General features: G+C 34.4%; 1 protein-coding gene across 1 annotated transcript in view; it reads right to left on the reverse strand.

Moving 5' to 3' along the window:
- The window catches only part of DYNC2H1 (dynein cytoplasmic 2 heavy chain 1), a 292,655-nt gene that overhangs the window by 67,071 nt on the left and 202,034 nt on the right, over positions 1-23,550 (reverse strand). The window contains exon 83 of the mRNA XM_058545326.1: positions 16,313-16,429. Within this exon, the coding sequence (XP_058401309.1) occupies positions 16,313-16,429 (117 nt within the window). The remainder of the gene's footprint in view (positions 1-16,312; positions 16,430-23,550) is intronic.

A 23,550-nucleotide genomic window follows, 5' to 3' on the forward strand; every position in this document is an offset into this window, starting at 1 on the left:
TAAATGAATACAGTCAAGTTGCAGCATACAAAATCAACATACGAAAATCAGTTGCATTTCTATACACTAACAACGAAGTAGCAGAAAGAGAAATTAAGAATACAATCCCATTTACAATTGCAAGACAAAGAATAAAATACCTAGGACTAAACTTAACCAAAGAGGTGAACGACCATACACTGAAAACTATAAAACATTGCTGAAAGAAATTGAAGAAGACACAAAGAAATGGAAAGATATTCCGTGCTCTTGGATTGGAAGAATTAACATAGTTAAGATGTCCATACTTCCTAAAGCAATCTATAGATTCAATGCAATCCCTATCAAAGTTCCAACAACATTTTTTTGTAGAAATAGAACAAAGAATCCTAAAATTTATATGGAACAACAAAAGACCCCGAATAGCTAAAGGAATCCTGAGGAAAAAGAACAAAGCTGGAGGTATCAAACTCCTTGATTTCAAAATATACTACAAACCTATAGTAATCAAAACAGCATGGTACTGGCACAAAAACAGACAAACAGATCAATGGAATAGAATCGAAAGCCCAGAAATAAACCCACACATCTATGGACAGCTAATCTTCGACAAAGGAGCCAAGAACATACAATGGAGAAAGGAAAGTCTCTTCAACAAATGGTGTTGGGAAAACTGGACAGCCACATGCAAAAAAATGAAAGTAGACCATTAGCTTACACCATACACAAAAATTAACTCAAAATGGATTAAAGACTTGAATGTAAGACCTGAAACTATGAAATTTCTAAAAGAAAACATAGGCAGTACGCTCTTTGACATCAGTCTTAGCAACACATTTTCAAGCACCATGTCGGATTGGGCAAGAGAAACAATAGAAAAAATAAACAAATGAGACTACATCAAACTAAAAAGCTTCTGCACAGCAAAGGAAATAATCAACAAAATGAAAAGACAACCTAACAATTGGGAGAAGATATTTGCAAACCATACATCTGATAAGGGCTTAATCTCCAAAATATATAAAGAACTCATGCATCTCAACAACAAAAAAACTAACAACCCAATTAAAAAATGGGCAAAAGACCTGAACAGACATTTCTCCAAAGAAGATACACAGATGGCCAACAGGCACATGAAAAGATGTTCAACATCATTAACTATCAGGGAAATGCAAATCAAAACTACAATGAGATATCACTTCATGCCCATCAGAATAGCTATAATTAACAAGACAGGAAACAACAAGTGTTGGAGAGGATATGGAGAGAAGGGAACTCTCATACACTGCTGGTGGGAGTGCAAACTGGTGCAGCCACTATGGAAAACAGTATGGAGATTCCTCAAAAAATCAAGGATAGAACTACCATATGATCCAGCTATTCCACTGCTGGGTATTTATCCAAAGAACGTGAAAACACCAATGCATAAAGACACATGCACCCCTGTGTTCACAGCAGCATTATTCACAATAGCCAAGACTTGGAAGCAACCTAAGTGCCCATCAAGGGACGAATGGATAAAGAAGATGTGGTATATATACACAATGGAATACTACTCAGCCATAAGAAACGATGAAATCCAGCCATTTGTGACAACATGGATAGACACTGAGGGTATTATGCAAAGTGAAATAAGTCAGAAGGAGAAGGTCAAATACCATGATCTCACTTATTAAGTACTAGATAATAACAACAACAAATCAACACATAGAGACAGAGATTGGATTGGTGGTTAACAGAGGGGTTGGGGGGAGGGAGGAGGGCAAAAAGGATAATTAGGCACGTGTGTGGTGATGGGTTTAATTAGTATTTGGGTGGTGAACATGATGTAATCCACACACAAATAGAAGTATGATGATGTACACCGGAAATTTATACAATGTTATAAACCAATGTTACTGCAATAAACAAAAAATAAAAAAAACCCAAAAAACAAAAAAACCCAAAATGGACCTACAATGAATAGTTTATTTTTTCTTCCATGCTTTCCTAATGTATATTTTTTCATGACAATGGAATGCTTTTTCATATGCCTATGCATACGACTGACTCTTAGAAAGCCAACAAGACAGTATAAAATTTGTGTGTGTGTGTGTGTGTGTGTGTGTGTATGTGTAGTTTTAAAATTTGAGAAAAGCCCAATTGTTCTAATATAGTGAGTAAATTGGTTCATAACTTTAAGGCTAAAAGAAATAGTCTGCATTTCAACAATCAGTGCACAGATTCAATGAGAAAATTAAAAAAAAAAATTCCAACACTGCATAACATCATTACTTAACAAAAAAAGAGTCTACAAACGAAGCATAATCACTTAAGAGACACATACAACTTATTTTACAATTGCTCAAAATAAGAAATAGAGAATTTCTGCCTTTGTTTTTAGAAGAGCTAGATACTTCTGAAAACAACTAAATATGTTGGATAAAATACTAAAGCATCTTCTTAAATACAGCCAAATGCAACCATGAGCTGAAAAGAAAGTAAGAAATAATTATTCAAATAACTAAGTGTTGGCTTTTCAATCTTCATATTTTTTAATTTCATCCTGAATGTGAACACAAGGTATTCTGGAGTAGAGCTAGATAATTTATTAATTACCTCAAAGTAAATAATAAGTGTGTTGCCCCTACCCCCTTGCCCTCTGAGCCGGATACCGCTGATTCTTTTAATTTCAATGAGACACAAATTTCAGAACACTGAGAAAAGTTAGTAGGTTCACATGCTGTTTATTTCCCTATTAAAAAGACATTTATTTGGTTTTAGCCCTCTGCTTGAAAGTAAACATCTGAGGTATCTAAGCAGTCCTAGACATCACAGGGGCCTGAGAATCTCTCTCTACTTAGTCCTGAAAGGGCTTAACTCCATTAGCTCACTAAGTGAACAGATTTCTCTTTAAACAAACAGCAAAGCCCTTAATTAGAGAAAGGTAAGGCAGCCAGTTCCACAAGAACTTAAATCAGGGAACTTTACATATATTATTCATTCTCACAAGAAAAATAAAAAAGTAGAGTGACTTCTGGCATACCTTACTAAAAAATAATGCTCATAAACTTATCAATATATTCCATTGCTTGTATGAAATGAAGGGATTTAGGGGGAGCACAGTGAGGTGGGGTTGGAGATACAGAGAGAATGTTTAGGATTACTGAAATTGACCATTATAAATATTTGGATTATAAAAGTTAAAAGACAAAAACATCTGTTAGGTTTTTTTGAAGTTAAAACTTTCTGAACTGCATGCACCTGTCTCTATAAGAAAAGAACAGGGAAGAATTACCCCCAGCCTATGAAAATATAAAAAGTAACCTCACATGCTATTAAAGCAACTGTTCCCCCAGGATATAAAGGAGAAAAAATTCATTATTTGTGTTTTGTATATTCTTACTGGTTTTAACTGTTGTGTGTAAGAATGTAAGAGGGTTAGTTTTATTTTTATGTTTTAGACTTTTAAAAATGGTATCATATAACAAAATGACTTTTGCTTTACTACCTGTAAGAATAATAAAAGAATAAAAAATAGTGTACTTATTCAATTAAAATATTGTTAAATTTTATTTTATATATATGTTAGTCTAATCTGTTATACAATGTTACTTTATGGAAGATAATACAACAGATCTCTGGATTTAGAAGTATCAGAGACAATAAAATAGAATGCTAAGCTCAAGTAGACCACTCTGTTATCTTGATTTTGCTACCCATCCAAAGGAAATTAAACATATTTTATTTTCTAATAATAATAAAAAACAGTGTAACAACAACAATAATAAGGCTAACATTTATTGATTGCCTATAATGTGCCTGGCACTACTTTAACTATTTAATGCTAATGATAATGTTAAAAATAGTAGTAGTCCTATGCCACAAAGTTTGTTATTAATTTTTATAGTTTTTATTATTGTAAGGATATGAAAATAAACTATCGATAATAACAACTTGGTTTGCCAAAATATTGGCAGAAATTACATTTATAGTTAAAATCATAATTAATTTACCAGTCAGTGAAATGACACTTCTTACATCCAAAATTTTTCCTTTGAAAAAGGCCACAACAAACAAACAAAAAAACTAAAAAGAAAAAAACTGATTTTCCATCTTATAGATAAGATACTAAGTGATCTGATTAAAAGAAAAAACTTTTCAGAATGATATAGCAAAAAATTAAGATTTCCTTTCAGAATCTATTGATTTAATGGAAAAATGATGAGACTAATGAGTATTCTAACAATAGGTTATTGAAAACAGGAAACACATTTAAAAAACTCATGTCTGAAGCGGTATACATGTATCCACATTCAGACACATACAAATGTATATGAAATATTATACCCTGGAAACACAATAGAAAAACACTAAAAGTAATATTTATTCAGAACTCACATATTAATCATTAACTAAAAATAATGATCATCATTATTATGCTCAAGAAGTAATTAATTTAAAACAATTTTATTAGTATTCGATTGAAAACCCTCTGAATGTGCAATATGATTTGGATTCTAAAGTGATCCATTATATTAACATTTTTCTACAAACCTAGGTTCTTTGACCTTATTAGGGTAAGCTTCTTTTTTAATTATATCTTTAAGATAAATACTAGAAAATTTATGCTATTCTTCTAGATTCATTATTTAGTTATTAAAGGGATACCACATTTCTAGAATATAGAGATCCTAGAGAAATTTCAGCCTAATATTATCTTTAAAATTTGAATTAATAATAGCTAATATTTATTGAGCACTTAACACGGGTTAGGCACACCTCTAAGTGCTTTACAAGTATTACCCAATCTACTCGTTATAACAATCTATTATCTCCATTGCACAGAGCAGGCAACTAGGCAAAGAGAGATTAAACAAAATGTGCAATCACATCTAGAAGTGGCACAGGTAGAATTTTAAACCAGGCAGTGGAGTTCCATAGTCCATGTTTTACTATATTATACATTAAAAAAGAATGGAAAAAATATCTTATTTCTTTCCTATTTTAATAAAACTTTATATTACCTTGCAATATGGTTTTATAATAAATAATGATAAACTATATTAAACTAAAAATTACATAAAAACCACATATTTTATTTTAGCAGAAAAAAGTGGGAAAGTTTCTTTTCCATTCTTATAGAAATCACTCACATTTCTACATAAAGTTCACCTATAAATGGACCTTAATCTGAGTCCTTACACTCTTGCTTTATTTTCTAGTGTTTTACTTTAAAAAAACATGAATGTAATAGACTACAAGGACTGTTTTTAGTCCTGGAGCACGTGAGCACACTCTCTCTCTCTCTCTAGTACACACACACACACACACACACACACACTTGCGTTCTAAATGCCTAAAATCGTGCATTGATCCTGTCTTAGTAATGAAAAGTGATCCTTATATTCAACTCAACAAGATATTGAGGAATATTTTGTTTGCATCATTTCCTCGCAAGCCATCTATTTCATGACACCACTTGAGAAGACACTAACTGGACAGTTGCCCTCAGTTCCATGACTACCTTTTACACAAAAGGAAGTTCAAACATGCGTAGTACCTTCAAAATTATAAACACTCCTCTCTTGTATGACGTGAGTTCTGGCCCTCTATTCCCAGTTCTACTGTCCTACATTCAAGACTACTTCACAAAAACTGAAGCAGTTTGTTCTTACCTGTTTCTGTTAAAGATTATGATAAAACTACTTTATGATTCCTAAAAGCTGCATATTAGCCCAAAATGCATGAACTCTATTTCCTTCTTTCTTTAGTTTCAACCAATTTGAACACAGTTTAAACACATAAATGCAAATATAATACAGGTTTTAAAAATTATAGAATAAAATTTCTTTGCAAGATTAAACCTTCTGAAGGAGAAAGAGGGTAAAATTTCCCTGTACAATAAAAGATTGTGGCAGTAAATCTATTTAGCTCACCATCTCAACTCTCCTCTTTTGGCTATATAAACAGGGTTGAAGGTTGGAAACCAATAGGCCAGATTTGAAAAATGAGTTAAACTCACTGACACTTTTTCTACTTTCAATTTGACCAACAAATGTATTTTTGGCCCTTATCTGAATATAGTACTTACTGTATTCTTGTGGGCTTCTAACTTATTCAGCATAATATGAATAAAGAGTTAAAATTTCTGGGTTTTCACAGGATATTTTTAGGAATCTCCAGTAACCTCCTATCACTAAGTTAACTAAACTCCAAAAGGTTTATATACATTTTTAGCTTACTAATCTAAAAAATTCTCCAAATGAAAAAAAAAAAAAAAAAAAGAGAGAGAGACATCAACAATTACTTTGTTAAAAGTCATGAGTCATCCCTGTCCTGAGTAGTAGGAGGACATCCCAGGTGGAGGCTCTGGGTGGTTCTCTGACTTCTATCCTCTCCTTAAGGTAAGAGACATTGTTCCTCGCCTGCCATGCCTATGGATGGAATTCTGACTCCATTCCACCACTACAGTAAAGAACGGGTGTCACTCCCTCTCCCCAGCTGGCTCTACAGACTGTGGGGTGGACTACTGTCACGTAACACACAGTGACGCAGACCAGAACAGCACTGCAGAGGCTTTATAAACTAAATTGACATTGGAAGCACAACCCACGGAAGTGAACAGAGATGTGCATTCTGAACCTAAACACGTTGACTATCTGCTAAAAAAGAAGATTTAAATAGACACCAGAATCTCATAATACTAAAAATGTTCAGAGTAGAGTCCAAAATTACTTTAGACCAAGAACCAGTAAAATCTCAACTTGAATAAAAAAAGACGATCAACAGATGCAAACACCAACATGACACAGCAGCTGGAATTATTCAATAAGTATTGTAAAGCAGCTATCATAAAAATGTTCCAAGGAGCACTTACGAAACTGTTGCAACCAATAAAAGTCATGAATTAAATACTTCCCTTGGCCCTTCAAGAAAATCATCAAAATGAAACTGCTTTCCCATTATGCTTTCTACATCCTTTATTTTTGTCAGTGGATCCCTTCTGTTTTAGTCCTTTTGCTCAGAATTTAATATTCTTAAATTCTTACAATCTACTCAAGCCTATTAAAATTCTTTTAAAAATAAAGTATATATACTGAGTTAACATTCTTTACATATATTGTCAATAAGCATTAACGTTACAGAAGGTTAATATTTCAGTAAAATTGAACTATACAGCTGATTTTCTTTAGCCATTTCCTTTCCTTGATTCTCTGTGAAGCTATCTAAAATGGCCAGGCATCTCATTTTTCTACTAGTGACATTTTCTTGCTTGCCTTATAGAGATTCAAGGTCCTCATTTGGAAACAAAACTCCTGTTATGTTGGGAAGTCATAGCATTTTCTCTCATGACTTTTTGTGAGTCTTTGGCTTCATGAAAACAAAACAATATCCAGTGTCACAACAAGCTTAACTAGTCTTCACCTTTTGTATAAGTTGTTCTTTTCTTCCCCATCATAAAACAGAGAAGGCATACAAAATCAGCTACAGTAACATTTTTGTATGCCTTAAATTATTAGTAATAGTTGGTATTGTAGACTTAATTTATATTTTTCAATCCCTTTATTCACTAGAAATATTTCAGGATCTCCATACCCCAGTTTCAACATGATGCTACTCAATTACCACTGCTTAGAAGCAGATAGTATATAATATTCCGTGTCTTTTGCTCTAAGCATATGTCAATGCCTTCCTGCCTGTTGTTGCTCAGGGTTGGTGACTCTTTCCTCCTGGGTCCTAACATCTTCTGAAAGATGCAGATGCTTTATTTAAATTATTTTGACGCTTCAAATTGCACATGCTTTGGGTAACTTTTCAAAAACTACTTGGCATAAGTGAACGGTCATTTTCCTCTTTTCTCCATATATGGTTTGACTCACTTGTAAATTTCCTAACGCCAGTTTTTTCTTTTTCTAATTATGCCTAACAGGAAAATTCTAAAATCTAGCTGTTGAGAAAAGGTATACAGATTAAGTCCATATCTATTAATATTTCCCTTAAAGGAACTCAGGTTTTGGAAAGAACAAACATCATACTTTTTAGATCAAGAGTTAACCTATGGTAAGCTTTTAAGGTAAGTATTAATCTAAACCCCTCATTGCAATTTTAGAATTGCTGGATTCTGGAATGTTTAAAACTTCTCGATAAATATTCTCTCACAGTTGAAATAATACACTGGCAGATCTCTTCTCCAGGTCACTCATAAACACACTCTAAAGAAATATATTTTCTCTTAAACTAATAGTTTTAATTAAGAAAAAAGGAGAGAAACTGAGACATCTACTTCAAAATAATTAAAATATGCTTGCATGTTTACTTCTGTTTTGTTATGAAAAACAAGTCTGAAGTTTCCAAGAGCTGCAGTAATAGTAAGGCATCTCATGCAAAACTCAGGATAAGAAAAAAGCTAAAAGTGGACCAGGCTTCAGTGTACTTAAATGAAATGCCTCTTACATCATCTAAAGAGTAGATAATAAAGAGTAAATTAGAACAAGGATATTTAGCAACTTTATAGCACCCTATTTGGCTGAATAAGCAAAGTCAAAAAAAAAAAAGCATCAGAAAGCTGAAACTTGATTGTCCAAATTAGATGAAGTGTGATGTTGAGAAGAGAAAATGGAGTAGCTGGGGTTATATCAATAGTTGTAAAGAGTGGGAAGAACATTTCCCTGTTGAGCTAATAATTAAAAAGAAACACACATACCAAACTATCCTATCCAGTAACTGTTGAAACGACAGAATTCTATGTAGCCAGTAGCAAGAACAGAAAAGCAAGGCAAAGTTAAGCCTTCAGACCATTTCACACTAAGAGAAACAGTTATATCAAGTCATCCTGAATCTGTGAAAAAAAAATTTTTTTTTAATATATTTAAGAGGCAGGACATTTCTGTATTTATCACTGACCCCTTTAGCAAAAATCATTGTTTCTGTTTTCTTGAAAGTTTTAAGAACTTTGCTTAATTCTTCAGCATCATCAACTACTTCCTCTACTAGATCATTCCCACTACCCTATAAGCACTCTAGTACTTCCCATCTTTAAGAAAAAACATACTGGGCCGGCCCCGTGGCTTAGCGGTTAAGTGTGCGCGCTCCGCTACCGGTGGCCGGGGAGGATTAGCAATAGATGTTAGCTCAGAGATGGTCTTCCTCAGCAAAAAGAGGAGGATTAGCATGGATGTTAGCTCAGGGCTGATCTTCCTCACAAAAAAAAAAAGAAAAAACATACTGGGTCCCATATCTTGATCACTTTATTTACCCACTCTTCTTTGTAGCACACTTACAGAAAGAACTGTCTATACATACTGTTCCTACCTCCTTGTCTCGTATCTCTAGTTAGCCTTTCAAACCTAACTTCCAGTCTCCTCATTCAATCTAAATTTTTCTTGTCAAAGTCACCGATGATTTTCATTCTGTGATTCAATGATCAATTTTGATCTCATTTTGCTTAACCTCTTAGAAGCAATCTGGCATAGTAAACAATTTCGTTCCTGATGAAAGACTCTCTCCTCAAGGTATCTGTGACAGCACAGTCTCCTCTGTCCTTGCTTGTTGGGCTTTTCTTTAATTGTCTCCCCTCACTAATACTCTTGTCACTCCTTTCCTGACAATAACTCTAAATGTCAGATTCCTCAGGGCTCATTAGTGAGCCCGTTTTCTTCTCTCTCTCTCTCACTATGCTCTCTCTTTAGATGATAAATGCTTTCTACTGATTTAAATGTTCCCTAGATGCTAATATGTCCCAAATTTATACCTCTAGTCCAAACACCCTTTTTGAGCTCCACACTTGTATATCCAACTATCTATTAGATGTCCAAAATTAAACTCTTGATCATCTCGGTATCACCGCCCACTCCACCCTACCTTTGCAGAATTTGTTGCTCTCTGTTTTCTCTAGTTCAGTAAAGAGTGCCACCTCCACCTAGTCACTCAATCCAGAAAACCAACACATCTTTTTTTTTAACCCCCACATCCAAACCCATGTTTAGATTCTTTCAGTAATACTTCCAATATCTTTCTTGAATGCACCCACTTCTCTCCTTCTGCTCTACCACCATAATCTGAGCCACCATCAACTCTTACCAGGACTACTGCAAGAGCCTCTTGATTGTTCTCCTTTCTTCTTGAACCTCACTCCAAACTGATTTCTACACAACAGCCAGAAAGATCTTTTGAAATTGTAAACAGGATCACAGCTACTCTACCACTTAAAGCTCTTTCATGGTTTCCCATTGCACTTGGAATAAAATACAAACTTCTTATGCTATCCTAATCATCCCCCTTATCTCATTCCATTCTATCCTTTAGTCTCTATACGTGCCAATCTAACTGACTTCCTTTCAAGCTTATTGAATACACCAAGCTTTTTCTCTTCTCGGGGAATTTGTGCATGCTGTCCTCTCCGCTTAGAATGGCCTTCCCCTCCAGCTCTGTCTGGCTACCGTCTTCTCATTGCTCACTTCTCAGATTCTATTTCACTTCTCAAGCAAGAAATTCCCTAACTATCAAGCCCAAAATAGGTCTTCTCTCTTTTTCTTTATAAAGCACCTGTCCTTTCATTCCACAGCATTTGCAATAATTTATAATATTTATTTACTTGTTTAATTTTTCAAATATATCTCTTACAAACCAACTGTAAACTCCAGAGGGTAAGTACCCTGACTGTTCTGCCCACATCACAGTCCCTAGCATAAAACCACTGAAACAAACTAGGTGCTCAATTAAAGTATTTTGAATGAAAGACTGAATAATGTATAATTATACAAGTAATAAAAATAATTTGCTTAGAAAAGGTGCGAATGAAGTAGTGGTCATATATTATAAATCTTTACACCTTCAGTAAAAGTAAAATGAATAATTAACAGAGAATGCTCACATATACCAGGCACTATTATAAAAGCTTTACATATATTAACTCATTTAATCCTTATGAGACTCCTATGAGGCAAATACTATCATTATCCCCATTTTATAGATAAGAGAACTGAGACACAAAAAAGTTGAGTAATTTTCCTAAGTTATATAGCTAGTAAGTACTAGAACCAGGATTTGAACCCAGCAGTCTGGCTCTAGAAGCCATATTCTTATATTACCTTGTTAGATCACTGATGAGCATTAAAAATATTTAACTGCCAGGTCCCTCCCAACAGACACAAGGACCATCCATTCAGAACAGAGGTTGGCCGTAACCAAGTGAAATGGCTGTGGAAGTGAAAATCAGCTGCATATCAGCCTTGCCTAAACAGTTCTCTAGAGAGTCTCTGAACAAATTCTCTTCAACCTATTCACCTAAAGAGAAATAGCCAGCTCCATTTATATCCAGATGGATATAACTATTCCATCTAGTGAGAACTTTTAACAAACTGCATCTACTTAATCCTTAAACGGAGAGAAAAATTAGTTATGTACTAATGACATTATATAGCATGGCAAATCATCTCACACTTAAAATGTTCTTTCTATTAAAATTATAACATCATTTACTTAGTAACTACGAGCTTTATCTTAAGGAGGAAAATTACTATCTTTTTCAATTAGAAATTATTTCACTCTTATATTGCTTCATATAAAGAAATAACTATTAAATTGGAAATCAAGGAAAAGTAAATTTTCAAGAGATTACTAAAAAGAGACTTATATAATAAGCAAAATGTGAAAACAGAGCTAGAGCGATCCTTTCCTACATGCACCATTTTTCTGTGAACGTACACATTAAATATTGTGTGAGTTTCTTAAGGACAGGGCAATAGTTTATTCATCTTTATTACCACAGTGTTTGCAATGCACATCTCTGGAAAGCTATTTGTAGCAGACTAGTAGGCACTATTAAAAAAGTTATCCAATTGAACAGAGAGGAAGGTATATCTACGCAGAGGGAACCACAAGAACAGATACAAATGTGAAAAAGTGCCCGGCATGTTAAAAACCAACCAACCAATCAACCAACCAACCAACCAACCAACCAACCAACAAAAACCCCAGCAAGTATTCTGGTGTAGAAAAACATGGCACATGTGGTACAAAGAAGTCAGAATGAAGATAGCCAGTCAGTCTGGGATGAGACTACAAATGCCCACACTGAGAAGTTGGCATTTTATTCTATTCCTAAGCAATCAAATGAGTTTTCGAAAAGCTGAATTATGTGATCCAGAAAGATAATTAAGAACAGCGCAAAGGATGAACTGAAAGGCATGGTCCCAGGTTTAACTTGAGGACACCTGTCTATCTTTAGGAGGAACAACAAAAGCCAAAGCAGCTACATGACAATGGGTCTGAAAAATTACTCCAGAATTTACAGTTCACCCTGCCCTTTGATTCTTTGTCTTAGGCTAGGATCCCTGGCTGCCTTCCCCTCTGCATGGCCCTTTCAGAATGATGACTCATTTGGAGAGTCTACTGAGCTTATCAATATGACTTCTCCCCAAGGTGTTTCCCCTAAAATAAAATCTTTCAGCATCATATATTTTAATCTGTGCTTCTGCCAGCACACTTACCACAATGTTCCTATGGTACTGTCCTCTACCCTAATCCACCCTTTTTCCTCTGTATGTAGGAATGGGGTAGTAACGGGGTATGTTGTGGCAAGAATCCAACATCAGAGAGCTAGTAATAGAGTATATCTACATCCCCAAAATGAGAAAAATGAAGGTTTGGGAAAGGTATAGAATTCACTTGAGTTTCTAATATTGGGTTGTATCTTAGGAGGCAAATAATTTATACATTTGAAGTCACTTCTGTGGTCCACTTTATCTAATAATAGAAAAAAAAATCTCCAGAGTTATGAAGAAGGTATCTGTATGTGTTAGCGGACAGTGGGTCGGTGGGGGTGGAGGCAACAATAAAATCTGATGGGCCTGATGGAGAGAAGCAGGTAGGGTAAAGAAGACTAAACTATATATTCCAGGAAGCTTCACACAGTTGGAACGGTCAACTTCAGGATCTTTAGGAATTGCCCAAATTTAAAAGAATGTAGTCCAAAGGAAAGCGAGTTAGTAGAAGACCACATACTCAGCAATGTGAGTTGTCCCTTGCAACTTCACAAATGTTCATTAAACTACTGACAGGACTCAGGACATGCTACCCCAAAATATGACACTTTGACAAACTGAATATTTTAAACTGAAGGAATCTGAGAAATGGCAAGTGCAAGAAGGACCCTCCGACCTTTCCTTGAGGCAGGTTATAAGACCCTCATGTGAGAGGTGCCCTGGAGGAAAGGTATATCCGAAGATGGACAGAGGCTGAGAGGGACCTGAATGAACAGGCCTTGCTAAGTTTTCCCCAGTTTACCACTCTTAGCTCATACCCCTTTTGTCCTATCATATTTTTCCACAACTTTGCACTCTTCATCAAACCTGGCATAAAAATGCTCAGGTTTAACCACTTCTTTGGGTCTTCATTTCCTTATGAAGGCTCTTGTGTCAAATAAAACTTATATTAAACAAATTTGTATGGTTTTTTCTCGTTAACCTGTCTTTTGTAACAGAAACCCAGCTGAGAATCTAAAAGGGTAGAAGGAAAAAAGCATTTTTCCTCCCCCACACTATAAAATAACGACTGAATTTCTTGTGAAATATACAGACAGAAGTTGCACCTTAAGGCCAGATCTAATGTGAGGCAAAAACATGACCAACGCAAATTCAGAAGTAGTGACAAAGAAAATTATAAGGAAGTAAGTTGACAAAAACATGGAGTGCACTTCATTCTTACTCAAACTTGGAAATTGGGTCAAACAAGTTCACTTATATTTCAGAGGGAAGAAAAGTCTCCAACACCCACCTAGACTATATTTCTAGAATGTAAGATGATATCTTTGTAATAAGCAGGATTACTTCTACAATAGGTTTGCTATTTAGTAAGGGATACACTTAGTCAATTATTCATATCATTCAATTTCTATCTTATTCTCTAAATGAAGACTTAGAAAATAATTTTACATTATTATTCTCAGAATAAATAGCTATATTATATAATACACATACATATGAATATATATGTGCTTGTATATGTGTATAAATTTTAAGAATTGCATGGACCTGGAAAATCATCAGAAAATTCAAAATAGCCAATCTTATACTAAAAAAAGTTGGAAACTGTTACAAGAAGCTGAATCTTGAGAAGGAGAATATTACCAAACATGGAAATAAAGAATGAATTGCTAAAGGAGAGAAATGAAAATTTGATTATTAATTTAAAGATAAGCAAAGGTTGGTTTAAGAAAATTTGGGTAAAGAATAGTAACTTCAATATGAATTGGTATGAACAATGGAGATCAGGGCCATGACTTCACAGTCAGGAATATGTACAATGTGATTACCTGTATGACTCAGGGAGATGTGGGGAGCATGAGTTTAGGATGCCAGGGGGTGTAGTATTTCTTTTCGTTCTCTAATTTTTCTTCAAGCTAGCTATATAAAGCTTTATTAATGTGATGAACTGAACAAGAATAGCAATTCTAGTTAGTCTGGATCATTGTTTATGGAAACTCCTGACAATAACCAATTGTTGAGAATAAGTCATAATAACTCAAAATTACAATACTGTAAGGTTTGAGGATTTTGAATTTTTAGAAGGTTTTAACCTTTTTCATAGGTTCTGATATAAGTCTAATTTGACTTCCTTTACTGAAGAAGGTTAGATTTGATATATAGGCATTTTCATAGTACTACTAAACATATGAATTCAAAGTTATATTTTTTTAATTCCAGAGAATAAACCCCTATTTAATAAGAATGGGGATCATAATACTCTAATGGCTTTGCCTAGTGAGAAAGCAACTATTCTATAATCTATAATATAACTATTCTACAATATAAAAACAAGTCTATCCAGTTGAATTGTTTTTCCTTAGCACTTTGATTCCTTTGAAAAATTTCACCTTTCGAAACCATCAACAAAACGAAAAGACAACCTAAAAATTGGGAGAAGATATTTGCAAACCATACATCTGATAAGGGCTTAATCTCCAAAATATATGAAGAACTCATGCATCTCAACAACAAAAAAAACTAACAACCCAATTAAAAAATGGGCAAAAGACCCGAACAGACATTTCTCCAAAGAAGATATACAGATGGCCAACAGACACATGAAAAGATGTTCAAAATCATTAACTATCAGGGAAATGCAAATCAAAACTACAATGAGATATCACCTCACGCCCGTCAGAATGGCTATAATTAACGAGACAGGAAATAGCATGTGTTGGAGAGGATGTGGAGAGAAGGGAACTCTCATACACTGCTGGTGGGAGTGCAAACTGGTGCAGCCACTATGGAAAACAGTATGGAGATTCCTCAAAAAATCAAGCATAGAACTACCATATGATCCAGCTATTCCACTGCTGGGTATTTATCCAAAGAACTTGAAAACACCAATGCGTAAAGATACATGCACCCCTGTGTTCATTGTAGCGTTATTCACAATAGCCAAGACTTGGAAGCAACCTAAGTGCCCATCAAGGGACGAATGGATAAAGAAGATGTGGTATATATACACAATGGAATACTACTCAGCCTAAGAAACGATGAAATCTAGGCATTTGTGACAACATGGATGGACATTGAGGGTATTATGCAAAGTGAAATAAGTCAGAGGGAGAAGGTCAAATACCGTATGATTTCCTTCATTAAGTAGTAGATAATAACAACAATAAACAAACACATAGAGACAGAGATTGTATTGGTGGTTACCAGAGGGGAAGGGGGGAGGGAGGAGGGCGAAAGGGATAATTCGGCACACGTGTGTGGTGATGGGTTTTAATTAGTATTTGGGTGGTGAACATGATGTAATCTATGGAGAAATAGAAGTATAATGATGTACACCTGAAATTTATACAATGTTATAAACCAATGTTACTGCAATAAACAAAAAATTTAAAAAAATTAAAAAATAAAAAATAAAAAAAAATAAATAAATAAAAAATAGAAATTTAAATTTTGATGAAGTCCAAATTGTCAAATTTTTCTTTTTACAATTAGTGCCCTTTGTGTCTCATGCAAGAAATATTTGCCTCCTCCAAAGCTAAAAAAAAAGAAAAATTTCACCTTTAATAGCAGTCTTTGACTTCACAGAAAGAGGACAGAGAAGGCAAGGAGTGAGTAAAATATACAGCAGGTATAGAAGATGACACAGCACATTACCAGCATAAGAGAAATTACACTGGTGACACTGCTTCTTGAGTTGATATACTTCTATTACTATCATTTCCTCCATCTCTTTCCAGGATATTATATACATTAATAAGGGTAGATCAATACAAAATTTTACCAACATGGACAATCTGGATATAAAACTGGAAAAAAAGATAGGGAGAAGAAAGAAAAAAAAATCAGAAGAATATTCCACCACTAACCTGGTTTAGTTTCTTCCAGAGATTGAGGACAGGAGAAAGTTCATTGGACCAGATTTCTCTATCAAATTTGCAACCAGCTGTTACTGATCTGCCCAAGATCCTCAACTGTGAAATAACCTGAATGAAGAAAATAATAAGTAGCAATAAATGAAAATGACTTCAGTCAAACAGAGAAATAGCATAGGTATAAAAATAGCCATATTTATTTTATAAAAATAAAGACCAAATATAAACAAGTTTTATTCCCATTATCTCTGTTCAACTGGGTCAATATTTTAATGATTTATTTAAGAATATTACTGAGTATGATAAATATTGTATTATAGATATGGAGTGCGTGCATAAAATCAGTGAGGTATCCACTGATTGTTCTTCATAAATATTTCGACTTAATAATTAAATTGTGCTATCTCATTGCTTATATGACATAAACAAAATATACTAAAAAAACCAGATATATGTTTTCCTAAGCTAACATTTGAAACATCAACATTTGCAGCATGTTGACTACTTTTCTGTTTTACTTCTTCAGAGATGTAAGTTGTTTTCTCTTCTTAACAGATTGGGCTACATTTCATATTTTGTTGGGTTCTTGTATTAGTAAAGTTTGTAATAAAGTAAGGGCCATAAATCTTTCAAAATGAATGCACTACTTAATTGTTAAACATTCGCAATCTAGAAGCCACTTCAAGAGCTTTTGACTGATTCTCTAATCTTGAAAAAACTGTGGTGATTCAGTGTTTCATTTTCTTTGTTTTTCTGATAAATTATTTTCATTTTCTCTAGCTGAACCCTACAACAGCACCTAATTTATCAGCTTTCCTAGATGGTAAAACATCACTAGTTGGTAGTCAGAAGAAGTTCTGTTTTAACTCGGGTAACATTTGCTATCACTTACTTGTGTTTTAAATTTGTCAAACATGTCAAAAAACAAATAAGAATGCAGTGAGATGTCTAAAGGAAAAAAGGTTCAAATATTTTTTTATACATGATGTTAAAAACTATTTTAAGAATAAAATGTTTACCAGCCCTGAAAAGGTCACGTTTTCTGTCCTAGAAAAATAACATGTGAAGCTTGCTTTTCTTAATAATGCTATCATTATATAATCTTTAATGAACAGAGAATAATAAAAAGGGAGTTCAAATATATAATAAAATATTTTTATAATGAGAATATGGCTATAACTTACAACAATGGATCATCTTTTGTTTTTACAAAATCTTACATATTTATCTTTTTACAAGGCACAGATAAATTATTCATGTTTTAAACCAATTGAAAAATACTTTTTTCAATAACACTCCTTTAAAATGGAGTCAAAGGGGGTAGAATTTCCCACGAGCGACACATTTACATCACTCCCATGTTCGATCCACACTGAACAGCTTGCATTAGGCCGCACTGGCGTGCTCTGGGGCAGCACTGAGGCTATAGGGAAGTCACAGCAGATGCCGATGCTCCTATCCCACCTGGCCTCATTCCAAAGAGCAACGAGAGACACTTCAGAAATACCTATGTTTCTCATGGGCAATTGGTGTGCTTCTATTGTCAGACACGAAATCTCATACCACCACTCTATTTTCCTTTTTCCTTTGGATATTATGAAGCAGAGAGAATGTCTGATCTAACAATATCAACTTTATAGAACCTTAGGAACATGGGCTTTGTTGTTTGTTTTATCCTCTTTTGGCATAAACTGTTTCCCTAGTTTTATTTTCTTTTCCTTTCCTAATTTTCTCTTTGACTGATTTCCTCAACTATCGATTTTATACTAATAGATTATTTATATTTTTGTAAGTCACCTCCAGTATAATCTTTCCTGGAATTAGAAGAAATATAGATTTTAAAAATAAACACTTATTCCCAGTTTACAGATGAGAAAATGGATTGTCAAAGAAATTAAGTAAATTATATTTCTGTCTTAGGGAATACGGCAGACTAAACGTCTGGAGAAAATTTTATAACACAGTACATTTAAAAATTATGAATAAACAACAACACCATCAACAAAAAACATTTTAAAATTTATGACTGATGTACCAGGGAAATCAAGGGATGTACCAGGGAAATCAAGGGAAATCTGTAAACGCTAGAGCCAAAGAGCAGAACTAATCTAGAGACCTAGGTGAGTTCTGAAGCCAGCATTTGCCCTGGGGCATCTGCCTATCCCCAGGGGCCTATAGCTTGTTTTGTTGACTTTTTATTTTGAACTACTTTCAGACTTAGAGAAAAGTGGCAAAAATAGTACAGAGAATTCTCATTCTACACTTCACCTGGCTTCCCCTAATGTTAACATCTTACATAATCATAGTACAATTATCAAAACCAGGAAATTAACATTGGTAAAATACTATTAACTACACTACTACAGGCTTTATTCAAATTTTGCCAATTTTTCCATGAATGTACTCTTTTTGTTTCAGGAGAAAACCACATTATATTTAGTTGTTCTTTATCCGTAGTCTTGCCCAAAACTGTAACAGTCTTGTCCTTCATGACCTTGACACTTGCAAAGAATGCCGGTCAGTTACTTTGTAAAATGTCCCTCATTTGAGTTCATAAGGTCCACATTTCCAAAGGTAGGAAATAGAAATTTAGAACACTCAAAAAGCAGCACCCGGGGCTGGCCCGGTGGCGCAAGCGGTTAAGTGCGCGCGCTCCACTGCGGCGGCCCGGGGTTCGCTGGTTCGGATCCCGGGCGCGCACCGACGCACTGCTTGGTAAGCCACGCTGTGGCGGCGTCCCATATAAAGTGGAGGAAGATAGGCACTGATGTTAGCCCAGGGCCGTCTTCCTCAGCAAAAAAAAAGAGGAGGATTGGCGGATGTTAGCCCAGGGCTGATCTCCTCACAAAAAAAAAAAAAAAAAAAAAGCAGCACCCAATAGGATAATTAGAAAACAACCTGCCCTGCAGAGGAGAGACTAGGGACACTCGCTTTTCTCTGCCTTGGCTTTGGGGTGATAATACTGTGTTGTTTGAAATACTGTGATCATGAAAATTCCACATATCAAAACTTACGGAACTGCAGTGAATGAGACTCGAGGAAAATTACAACAGTAAACATTTATGTTTGAAAAGAAGCAATGCTGAAAATTGAGCCAAACTTAACAAATTATGAAGTTGAGAATGTAGATGGAAGTAAATAATAATAAGAGCAAAAAAAAATTTAATACAGTAGAAAACAGGTACAAGAGAGATCAGATAAAAAAGACTCGGTTTACCAAAAAGACTAATAAAATTATGAGACTTCTGACTAGACTGAGTGATATATAGATAGATGATAGATAAAATAAGAGAATGCAAAAATTTATTTTAAAATTCTAATTTAAAAGGAATATAATTACAGATATAGAAAAGACTAAGAGACAATATGAGATTATTTTGAATAGCTTTATGCAATAAAAAGTTCCAAATTTGTCTAACAGAAATTCCTAGAAAATAATAAAACAGTCTCAAGAAAAAATAGAAAACCTAAATGGGGCTACAGTTGTTTAAAAAATTAAATAAGAAGTTAAAGATATTATCTCAAAGTAAATCCCAGACACCAGCAGTTCATATAAAAGTTCTACTAAGATGCCTCAAACAGAAATACAAATCTTGCACTAACCATTTCAAAGACTAGAAAACGAGGCAACATTCCCCAAATCAGTAAGAGGCTAGTAAAAACATTATACCAAAGAGAACAGACATTCAAAGATCAGTCTTACTCCTGAACACAGACGCAAATAAATAAATATCAAGCAAAATTAAAAAAAAAAGGTATACATGACGATTTTGAATATATAGTTCAATCATAGAAAATATAATTCACCACATGAACAGATTAAAGAGAAAAATAATTATTTCAACATTGGGAGAAAATATGGTCAATGAAATTCATCAATATATTCTTGGTGAACTACTCCCAGCAAACCTCGCAAAGAAGTGCCAGATTGTTATAATAGCCTTTGAAAAATTATGCCTCCTTGTAATCATACCTCTTTGTAATATTTCACTCTTCCCATATCAAGAGATATCTATTTCTCCACCCCCTTGAAGCTGGACTAATCTTGTGACTTGCTTTGACTAATAGAATGTGGCAAAAGCGATCTGCAATTTTCAACCTGAGACTCCAAGAGAACTCGCAGTTTCTGCTCTGGCCTTGGAACCCTGAAACACCAGGCTAGCCTCTGGTAGATGAAAGCCATGCAGTTGAAAACCAAGTCACCCCAGCCAATAGCCAGTGCCTTCCACAAACATGAATAAGGCCATCTTGAACCTTCCAGCCTAGTCAACTCTCCAAGTGAAGGAGGCCTCATGTGTGAACTCAGATGAAACCAAAGAGGAATAACCCAGCCAACCCACAGAATCAAAAAATCATAAAACATTATTGTTTTAAGTCACTAAATTTTGAGATAGTTTGCTATGCAGCAAAGAATAATTGAAGCACCAGAAATAGTAGAAAACTTCTTTAAACTATGCTATGTACTGAAAGTTTGTTTCCCCCCCAAAATTCATATGTTTAAGCTCTAACCCCCAGCATGGCTATATTTGGAGATGGGGCCTCTAAGGAAGTAATTAAGATTAAATGAGTTCATAAGAGTGGGGCCCTGATCTAATGAGATTAATGTCCTTATAAGAAGAGACACTAGAGAGCTCTTATGTGAGCCAGCTCTCTCTTTTTCTCTCTCTCTGCAAACATACACAGAGGAAAAGCCATGTAAGGACATAGTGAGAAGACAGCCATCTACAAGCCAGAAAGAGAGTCTTCACCAGAAACTGACTATACTGACACCTTGATCTTGGATTTTCAACCTCCACAACTGTGAGAAAATAAATTTCTGTTGTTTAAGCCATCCAATCTGTGGCATTTTGTTAAGACAGCCCAAGCCAACTAACACAACCTCACAAGTGGTATCTATAAAACATAGCAAATATAATCAATAATAAAATGTTAGAAAGCATTTCCTTCAAAATCAGAGCAAGATAAGAATGTTGACTATCACTACTTTTATTTCACATTGCACATAAGGATCTCAGTATCACAAGAAGACAAAAAAAGGCAATTAAATGTAAAAGGATTGGAAAGGAAAAAAGCTAAATCATCATTTTTCTCAGACAGTATAACAATTTACAGGAAAACAAAAGAATTTATAATACTTTTCATATAACATAAACTATATACTATATATTATACCTTATATTTTTCTATTTGTCTGTATTTGAAATGAATAAAAATTCATTAAATACTATTTTTTTTAACTTCAGCTCAAGTATTATTCCCTTTTTCAATGATTATTTGGGAGCATTTAAAAGTTTACTTAGTCAATATTCTCATCAGCTACCCCTTAACATTTTCATGCTTCCTCTGGGTACTTGGCCAGATACAATAAATATGTTTAAATGTGTTACCAAGCACATCAGGATGTAACAAACCATATTAAATCTTCCCACATACTGCAAAAATGAAACAGTACACTAACATGTTAAAGTGAGATACAGGAGAATATCCAGAGGTGTATCTTTCTAATGTTAACATATGCAGGATAAAGGGGGTGGGGGGAATCCCTTTTTCTGTCTCTCATGTCTTTCAATAAAAATGTTTATGCCAGGCACACACAGAACCAAACTGTAATTTATGTTGGTGATCTGTGAGATGAGATTTCACCCAAGATCAAAAGTGAAATGTACAGGCACTCTACCATGTAAAGAACTCACATCATCATTTTTTCAAGGCAATATGAAATTAAAAGCCTGAAAATAAATTTGAGGAGACCTCCTAGCTTGTACAATTTTAACATAAGCAAATTAAGATGAACTCTCTCATCAAAGGATGTTTAAATTTTACTAAGACTAGTGAATATACCAGTTTTCAAATACTGAGGTATATATTATTTGAAGCAATAGGCTAAATACTTCATAATAAATCATATACATTAATGTTTTATATGTAACTCTGGTTAATGCTAAACAACTTAGACCTGGTATTAATCACTAAATTGTGTGAAATGTTTGGATCCATCTCTGCCTTGATGAGATGTAATTATGATGCTTTGTTGCACTTTGTATAATTAGTGGCTCTAATAATCCTACTTGCTGAGAGTAAAATTATACTTTTGTTATTCATGGAAGTAAAGTAAGACAGACAGAATATATAAACCTATTATATTATATATACACACCCATACACACATATATGAGACCTCATGTCTCCTAATACTTTTATCTATTTATTTTTTAAAAAATATTTATTATATACTATATTTGAAAACAGTTTTGTAGCTAATTAAAAAACTAAAGATGTATTATCATATGCTCTAGCCATTCCACTTCTAAGTATTTGCCCAAAAGAAATAAAAGCATATGTTCATACAAAGACATAAAATGTTCTAATGTTTATAGCAGCTTAATTTTAGTAGCTTCAAACTGGAAACAATATAAATGTCCTTCAATGAGTGAAGGAATAAGCAAATTGTGGTACAGCCATATAATGGACTACTAGTCAGCACTAAAAAGGAACAAACTCCTGATGCACACAACATAGATGAATCTTATAACAATTATGTTGAATGAGAAAGAAGCCAGAGAGAAGACAGTCCTTAATTGTATAATCCTTTTATATGAAACTCTAGAAAATGCAAACTAATCTACTGAAAAAAAAGAAATAGTTGCCTGGGACAAGGGAAGGGAGATAGGAGAAAGGATTACAAAGTGTTAGAGAACACTTTTGGGGGTGATGGGAACGTTCACTATCTCGAGATGGTGATGGCCTCACAGGTATATATATGTCAAACCTTGTCAAATCATATACTCTAAATATGTGCAGTTTATTGAATGTCAAATAACCTCAATAAAGCTGTAAAAACTGAAAGAAGATAATCATTAAAACAACGTTAGGTAGTTCACAGAATAACCAGGAAACTGGAAAAGTGGGCTTTATGGCCAGTAAAAACACTGGTTATTCTGGTGGAAAACAGCAAGGAAGCTGATATTGTCACTGAACATAGAAGCTGTGGATTTCTCACTACAGGCTCATCACTGGCCTTGGCTCTGAATGCTATCCAGGACCTAGAACTTGCTTCAAGTGCCACTGGTCCCAAGAGAGGCAAAGAGCACAGCTGTTTGATTCACTAGATCCCTATTCACAGGCTGGGGCTGGGGTCTGTCATGCCTGTGCTCCAACTGTGAGGCGGGCTTGGAAAGTGAATCATTTTCAACACCTACTATGTAGTGATGTGCTGCCTCCCACCATGAATT

Source organism: Diceros bicornis, chromosome 7 (assembly GCF_020826845.1).
Source record: "Diceros bicornis minor isolate mBicDic1 chromosome 7, mDicBic1.mat.cur, whole genome shotgun sequence".
Classification (NCBI taxonomy): domain Eukaryota; kingdom Metazoa; phylum Chordata; class Mammalia; order Perissodactyla; family Rhinocerotidae; genus Diceros; species Diceros bicornis.